Raw genomic sequence first — 8,695 nt, forward strand, 5'->3', positions numbered from 1 at the left:
TTTCCTAAAAACTAATAACAAAGACAAAAAGAGTAGATGATATTTTTGGTGTAGATGGACCAATTCCACATTAGGGTTTTCATTTAGAAACCGTTTAATAATCATTTTGTTTTTAGTTTTCACTTTTTTGAAAACTGAAATCTTGTTTGGTAACTATTTTAAGTTTTCATTTACTTCCTTGAGTTTTCAAAATTTGACTTTGAGTTTTAGTTTTCGTTTTTTTTTTTTTTTAAAACTGAAAACATAATGTAATTACCAAACAAGGTTTTAGTTTTTTAAAAAAGTGAAAATTAAAAACTAGAAACAAAAAACCAAATGGTTATCAAGTGGCCCCTTAAAGAATGAAATAGTTGGAGGGTTTGGCTCCTTCAATGTGTACAAAAGTTTTCTTTTATGTAATTTCAGTCAATTACTTTTGTTTGTATCAAATTGTGATTTGCAAATAAATAAAGGATGCAAGAAAAAGAAATTTGTTTTTTGGAGTGGTAGTAGCAACTCCCTTTTGTTTTCTAACATGTAAGTTGTTCGTTTGAGAAATCTAGTAGAAGGATAGAAATGTCATTAAAACAATTTAGAATCATGGGCTTCATTAGGTCTCCTCGGGGTGTCAATAAAAACCATTGGTGGAGATTAATCGTCCCTTTCAGCCGTTAAACGTAATTTGATACAAGAAAATTAAATAGTTTATGAAGATTTAATACTGTTTGCATCTAATAGTTAAACGAGATTTGGCTAGAATAGTATGCTCAAACCCTGTGACTCAAATTCAAATTCTCCCGATTATAGTTTAGAATACCATATTATCCAACACACAAAAGTCTAGCCCAAACTAACAAGTCAAGATCAGCCCAACGACAACAAATGGAAATGCCCCAGCCACATGGCCCAAATTTAGAAGAACCAACACACACAACCAATTAAGCAAACAGGAGAATTCGAAAATTTTAATGCAGTTGAGAGTGATTTTCGCATTCACCTTGTGTACTCGCCAGCTGGTTTGTATCTATCGCTTATGCTTTGATTTACTCAATCTCAAGGCGAAGGAAAAACGAGGAAGCTAAAGAAAATGAGTGCACGACAAGAAAGAGGAGTGAAAATCACTTCCCTTTTAACAACACAGGATATAAGTAGACACTTCAGATTATCCAAAACCTGGAACCTAAAACTGTGTATGTAAAACCACATTAATGGACCTTCAATGGTACTCAGACAAAGCTTCCGACTTCATGAATCGCAAGACAAATGAGATTTTCGCAACAATATGCTTATTCACTCCTATGCATCAGAGTTAAAGTTTAGCCAAGTAAAAATGCAATGCATAATGAGAAGCTTCTCTCAAAAGAACAAAACCGCGAGAAAAAAATACGAAGAAAAAGAAACCTATCAAAACCTCTTTAATTAATCAAAATTTGACAAAACCTAATAACACTATCTTTGTTTACTAGTCTATAGCTCAACCAAACACACTAATCCCAAAATTTTCTTACAAAGAAACAACACGAAAATGCGTACTCACCGTTACCTTGCTGAGCCTATTCAAATGCAACTCCCTCGAGAAAGTTGGGCTACTTGCAGGGCGGTATTCTGGGACAAGCTTACTGGACTTTCGGTACGTAACCCCACAAGCATCACACAAGGTTTTATTTCCATGGCGACCTGGTCGCCATTGAGGGGTCGTTTCAGTCCCACAATGCCGGCATTTTCTCCCGATCATCTTGGACTTATACCTAACATAGCAACATCACACAAGATTTTCTTTCCAGGGGAGCTTGCCAGCCATTGCAGGGTCTCTTTGGTTCTGCAGTGCTGGCATTTTATGTCAATCATCTCGGACTTGATAAATTTTGTTTGACTTCTGAACTGCAAATATGCTATGAAAAATCGAGAATCTATTGCTTTCCTAATAATAATCGTGGAATGGCTACTGATCTGAGTCACATTTGTGGTTCTCCTCGAACTAATGACTTGGGGAATTATTTGGAAGTTCCGCTCATTCATTCTCATATCACTAAAAACTCCAACAAAGACCTCGTAGAGAAGGTGCTCGACTTTTTGCTTGGAAAGTGAATTTGTTATCTCTTGCTTGTCGGCCACTCTTGTTCAGTCTTTCACCTCTACTATCCCAGTATGCAGACAGTGAAATTACCAGTTAACATCTATGATCAATTTGACAGATTTAATAAGAATTTTGTGTGGGGCCCGCTCAATCCAAAAATAAAGTTAACTTGGTTAAATGGAGCCAAGGTTGCCTCCCAAAGTCTCTTGCTGGGCTTGGCTTGAAAAATATGAGGGTTATGAATTTGGCTCTTGCTAAGAACTTTTATGACCTGTTTACGAAACCGGAACGGAGGTAGAAGAAAGGGAATTGAATTCTTCCCCAACTGATTCCGGCGTTTACTAAATTTTGGGAATGAAATTATTTGTGGGCTCCACCTAAAATCAGTAATCAGATTCCTAATATTGTCGGAATCCAATTACCAACTTGGAGGAGGTATTTGAATTCCGGAAGAAAGCCAACTTCCGAAATCAGACTTCTCTACCGAAATTACCGTGCCCCCTTCATCACTATTCAACCACGAAAAGCACACTCATCCCCATCCCTTAATCAACTCACACCACCGCACCACCTCATATACTGCGAAGACCCACCACCAACCGACTCCAACAGTTCTACCAACAAACTCCCAACAGCCGTAAATCCAATTCCAGTTGTGGAGAGACAGATGCAGATGAGTATCTAGATAAAAGCAAACCTTATGATTTGCACACTGAGATGATCCAAGAATGGCTACCAACAAGGAGTTCATCGTTTACAACTCGATGACCCGACAGGAGGAGATTTTCAGGCCGATAGAACAAGGTCAGGAGATGATCGTAAAACCCAACTGAGGATGTAGAGGGGGGAGAGACGGAGAGTAAAGAAGGTTGTGGTGGAAGTGGAACCGTGAAGGTTCTAGAACCTCTCCCAACTCCCATTATTTTTGTTGTTGGGTTTTTTAAGTAAAAAGGTGAAGAAAAAAGAAAGAGCAAAAAGAATTCAAGTTTTATTAAAAATAACAAACACGGGAATTGTTAAAATTTTAAATACAATTTTTTTCTTACAATTATATAGGATATCAAATTTTATTAAAAAAAGTATATAAAATATTTGATTTGGGACAAGGGTATTTTAGTAATCATATTGGTTTATATTCCGATTCAGCTAAATTAGTAAACAACTTTATGGAATTAGTGTCATTTCTATTCCGATTCCAGAATATTTAAGTAAACAGCTTCAACAGGAATCCGATTCTGACTTCACCTCATTCCAATTCCTCCTCAATTTAATTCCTCTCAATTTGATTACGGATTAGTAAACGTGTCCTTAGAGATTGACGCAGGGTGGTCTTTGGGCAAAAAATTTCCACGGCAACCATATTAAAGGTGATATGGATCAGGTACTCAATGATAAAACTACTTTAGGCTCTTCATGCACTTGGAAAGATGTTCTTGAAGAGACCAAACTTTTGCATGAGGGGCTACTATGGGGAATTGGAAATGGTAATACGGTAAAATTTTGGCCTAACAAATTTGCTATATGTAGTATTTTGCTTTATCATGCTAGCTGTCTGCTCTCCAATGATATGCTTAAGGCTACTGTAGCTGATTATTATTACAATAATTATTGAGATATTGGTAAAATGGTATTTATTTTACCAAAGAAGATCGTTGAACAAATTAATAGTATTACAGTTGGTTTTGTTGCTTTGGCTGATAAGTGTATTTGGAGTGGAACTAGTGATGGTAACTTTTCTGTGAAATCTGCTTATATGTTGGCCAATCGTTTTAGTGGTTTTCCGAATTGGCAATGGAATCTCATTCGGAAACTTCAAATTCCTTCAAAAGTTCAAAGTTTCTTGTGGTTGCTCTCTCTTGATAAACTCCTAACGAATAATCAAAGGCTAAAAGGGGGTATGACTGATAACCCTGAGTTTCAAAGATGTACTTGTGGCTTTGAATCAGTGGGTCATATTTTTAAAGATTTTCCTAAGGCAAGAGAAGTTTGGCAGGGGTTGAGAATGTATAATCAACACTTAGACCACATTGATTTTCACAATAGGCTTCATTTTGACCTCACCAATATTGGGAGATTTAGAGTGGAGGTTAAATTTGTTCTTTTTTTTTTTTTTTTTTTTTTTTCAGTTGCTTGTTGGTTTATTTGGTATTAGCGAAATAAATTTATTTTTTAGCAGGACTTTGCAATGACTAATGAGCCTAAAGTTGCTATTTGTACTTATCTTCATGAATAGTTGAAGCCTAAACTCATAAGATTGATAAACCTCATAAGATTGAATCGTTGTTCTTCCATTGGGAAGCTCATCCTTCAAAGTGTTTTAAGATTAATGTTAATGGTTGCAAGAAGGGAAATAATAAATCTATTAGAGTATGTGATGTTTTAAGGGATTTTGATGGTAACTAGACTTCTGGATTTTGTGCCAATTTGGGTACATGTGAGATTCTCACTGCTGAGCTATTGGGTCTTTACTTGGACTTACAATTGACATGAAGATTACAAACTGATAAATGACTGGTGGAATCACTCTGTAGACTCACAATCCATTTAGTCTTTCAAGCTGCTAGCAATAATCATGCTTTGGGTCCCATTGTTTTGGCTTGTTGGGAGTTTCTTTCAAGATTTTGGCAATGAGATATTAGGCATATCTTTCAAAGATTAGCCTTGAGTTTTAGTTCTCATTTTTTTTAAAACTAAAAACAGAAAGTAATTACCAAACAAGATTTCAATTAAAAAATAAAAAATAAAAAACAAAAACGTGAGAACTAAACTCTAAAAAGAGAAAACGAATGGTTATCAAGCAACTCCTTAAATAGTGAAATTATTGGAGGGTTTGTCTCCTTAAATGTGTACAAAAGTTTTCTTTTTTGTAATTTCAATGAATTGCTTTTGCATGTGTCGAACTGTGTTAGCAAATAAGTAACGGTGACTTCTTTAAGGAAGCAAGGAAAAGATATTTGCTTTTTGGGAGTGTTAATAGCAACTCCCCCTTGTTTTCTAACATATAAGTTGTTCGTTTGAATCATCTGGTAGTAGGATAGAATTGTCATTAAAACAATTTAAAATTATGGGCTTCAATAGGTCTTTATGGGTGTCAATAAAAACCATTGGTGGATATTAATCGTCCCTTTCAGCCGTTTAACGTAATTTGATGCAAGAAAATGACATAGCTTATGAAGACTTAATACCATTTGCATCCGTTAGTTAAATGGATTTGGCTTAGAGCAGTGCGGTCAGACGCTATGACTCAAATTCGAATTTCCTTATCGTAGTTTAGAATACTTCATTGTCCAACACAAGAAAATCTAGCCCAAACTAACAAGTCTCGATCAGCCCAACGACAACAAACGGAAATGCCCCAACTGCATGGCCCAAATTTAGAAGAACCAACACACAACCAATTAAGCAAACAAGGGAATTCGACATTTTAAACAGTTGAAAGTGGTTTTCGCATTCACCTTTTCTCTTCGTGTACTCTCCATCTGGTTTGTATCTGTCGCTTATGGTTTGATTTACTCAATCTCAACGAGAAGGAAAAACGAGGAAGCTAAAGAAAATGAGTGCGCGGCGAGACAGAGGAGCGTAAATCACTTCCCTTTTAACAACATAGGATATAAGTTTAACAACACAGGATATAAGTAGACACTTCAGATTATCCAAAACCTGGAACCTAAAACTGTGTAGGTAAAACCACATTACAGGACCTTCACTGGTACTCAGACAAAGCTTCCGACTTCATGAATCGCAAGACAAATGAGATTTTCGCAACAATATGCTTATTCACTACTATGCATCAGAGTTAAAGTTTAGCCGAGTAAAAACGCAATGCATAATGAGAAGCTTCTCTGAAAAAAGAACAAAACCGCGAGAGAGAAAAAAAAAAAAAAAAAAAAAAACCAAAGAGAAAGAAACTTCATCAAAAACCTCATTTAATTAATCAAAATTTGACAAAACCTAATAACACCATCTTGTTTACTAGTCTATAGCTCAACCAAACACACTAATCCCAAAATTTGCCTAGCTTTGGTCGGTATATCAAAATAAACAGAGAGTTAACCCTTATAAAGAAACACCACGAAAATGCGTGCTCACCTTACCTTGATGAGGCTATTCGAATGCAACTCCCTCGAGAAAGTTGGGCTACTTGCAGGGCGGTATTCTGGGACAAGCTTCCCAGACCTTCGGTACCTAACCCCACAAGCATCACACAAGGTTTTATTTCCATGGGGACCTGGTCGCCATTGAGGGGTCGTTTCAGTCCCGCAATGCTGGCATTTTCTCCCAATCATCTTGGACTTGTACCTAACACGGCAACATCACACAAGGTTTTCTTTCCAGTGGAGCTTGCCAGCCATTGCAGGGTCTCTTTGGTCCTGCAGTGCTGGCATTTTCTGACAATCATCTCGGACTTGTACCTAATCCCACAAGGTTTACTTTCCAATGAGAGCTGCCCGCCATTGCAGGGTCTTTTAAATCCCGCAATGCTGACATTTTCTCCCAATTGTTGTCCTTGCTGTTTAGCTTTTATCCGGCCATCCTTGCTGTCCTTGTGGGCTTGGTTCGAAAAGAGCTGCTCCCCTGAATCGCCTGGGAAGCTAACAGAGCAAAGAATTAAAATTTGATAAACTCCAAAAACACGATCCTGTTTACCAGTCTACAACATAACCAAACACAACAATTCAAAATTTCACCTAGCTGTGGTCATTTCATCAAAACAAGGAGCAAACACTAACCACCATTAAACCCCCATTACAGCAATCCTACAAGCTCCAAACTAATCTTAAACGGAAAAAAGTCGACTACCCACAATTAGCCTACCCATCATCCTCAGGCTAAACTAACATCCCCGTCCCCTGCTTTTGCTTCCTCATCTCCATTATCTTCCTGTGCGAATTTGAATGCAACTTGCTTGAAAAAGTTGGGCTACTTGCAGGGCGGTACTCAGGAACAAGCCTTCCAGACTTGTACCTTACCCCGCAAGCGTTACACAGGGTTTTCGGTCCAAGGGGACCTGCCCTCCATTGTGGGGTCTCATCAGCCCCGCAATGCTGGCATACCCTCCCAATCGTCGCCATCCCTGTTGTTCTTTTCACTATTGTATTGTCATCCTTTTTGCAGTTGTTAGATTGGCTCCAAAAGACGTGCTCCTCAAGAATGCCTGGGAAGCTGGAGCTTTCACGCCTACGGCGGCCCTTGCTTCGGGCACCCTGAGGGGGCTTGAGTGTCCCACAGCTGCTCATGAGGGTGGTGGTGGGGGTTGTGCGGTTGTCAAGCACCGAGACAGGGCTTTGGTGCTTGTCCGTGCCAATGCCGGCTGTTTGCCCGATCAGAAGGTTAATGTCAACGAATGTCTCCAGCGCCGGGAACGCGTCTTTGTTCGACAGCCATTCTAGCTCCTCCTCCACACCCTCCTGCAAGTGAACATAAAAACAGTGAGTTGACTCGGTGGAGATTTTGAGTTGACTCGCGTAAAAACCCATCAGGTTAATCCCCCGCCATGTGTTAGGGAACAAAGGGCAACAAAATCCAAGAGTTTTGCCACGTAGGATGTTGGACAAAGTAAGGAAGGCTTGGTTCACTGTTCCTATCACATTTGTGGCAATGGCATTATCAAGTTGTAGGGTATTCGATTCTCGCCTAAAAAAAATGAATTCTAATAGCGCCGTCCCGTTCAATATATTTTGTATTAAAAAATAATAACAATAAAATAAAATGGGTGGTAAAATACATGGGCGAGAGTATTGACCATTTGTATTAAAAAACTCCGGTATTTCCGTAAATGCTCCTATAACAAGGCGGCAAAAACGTCATTATACACAAACGGCAGTTAATTAAATCACAAATCCAAAGCCGCCATCCCCACACCTAGACCCAAACTTGGACCAACTCGCCCCAGTTAACTCGGTCCAAACCCAAACCAACCCGGGTGAACACGTGGCAAACACCCACAAAGCCGAGTCTCGGCCGATTCAGAAACGGAATCGGTTCGCTACGGCCTGTAACCCCCAAAGAACAAAACAAAGCCAGAAATGGTGGGTAGTTAATCAAGCAACTTACAGTCTGAGAAAACGGACGGCTAGGATCATCCGGGCACAAAACCCCAGAGGGAGCAATGGAGGGTTTAAAGTCATGGGCTTTATCTTCCGCGCCGGCGTCGTCGGAGTGGAAGTCGAGGATGCCGTCGAGCGAGTCCAGTGACTCCATTTCTAGAGAGAGAAACACAAGGGTTTTGGCTTGGGGTTGGTTTTTGTAGAGAGAGAGGGGTTTGTCAGTCTCTCTGGGTTCTTTTTATTGTATTCAAAAACTATGTTATCTGTGAGAGAGAGAGAGAGAGAGAGAGAGAGAGAGAGAGGGGGGGAGGGGGTCACGTTTTGATGCCTTTGAAGTTTGATGAGGGTTTTTGGGTGGGAATGAAGGGCTGTGAAAGTTTCTCTCTCTAAACCCCTCGTTAATTATTTTTCTTTTTTCTTTTTCTTTTTCTATTTGTTTTGGTAATGTATGGTGGAGAAATTAAAAAGTTGCGTAACCAGACGTGTTGTTGTTGTAAATACTAACTCATATTTTCCCAACAAATTGAAAAGTCTTATATAACTTCTTGGAACTGTTATTTGTATTTTTAAAATATTATGTTCAATTTTCGTT

General features: G+C 38.8%; 1 protein-coding gene across 1 annotated transcript; it reads right to left on the minus strand.

Annotated features, from left to right (window-relative positions):
- Positions 1 to 5,976: 5,976 nt before the first annotated feature.
- On the minus strand, positions 5,977 to 8,427 carry LOC137732344 (GATA transcription factor 1). Its single transcript, XM_068471654.1, has 2 exons — positions 8,111 to 8,427; positions 5,977 to 7,464 (listed from the first exon to the last, which is right to left on the minus strand). The coding sequence occupies exons 1-2, from the start codon at positions 8,255 to 8,257 to the stop codon at positions 6,886 to 6,888; spliced, it is 726 nt and encodes a 241-aa protein (XP_068327755.1). The 5' UTR covers positions 8,258 to 8,427; the 3' UTR covers positions 5,977 to 6,885.
- Positions 8,428 to 8,695: the final 268 nt, after the last annotated feature.

Source organism: Pyrus communis, chromosome 4 (assembly GCF_963583255.1).
Source record: "Pyrus communis chromosome 4, drPyrComm1.1, whole genome shotgun sequence".
In the NCBI taxonomy this organism is placed as follows: domain Eukaryota; kingdom Viridiplantae; phylum Streptophyta; class Magnoliopsida; order Rosales; family Rosaceae; genus Pyrus; species Pyrus communis.

Excerpts from the sequence above, each read along its gene's own strand:
- LOC137732344 (XM_068471654.1), bottom strand. The coding sequence starts at position 8,257 with ATGGAGTCACTGGACTCGCTCGACGGCATCCTCGACTTCCACTCCGAC. Across the intron at positions 7,465-8,110 it reads GCCGTCCGTTTTCTCAGACT|GAGGGTGTGGAGGAGGAGCT; the intron begins GTAAGTTGCTTG and ends GTTCACTTGCAG.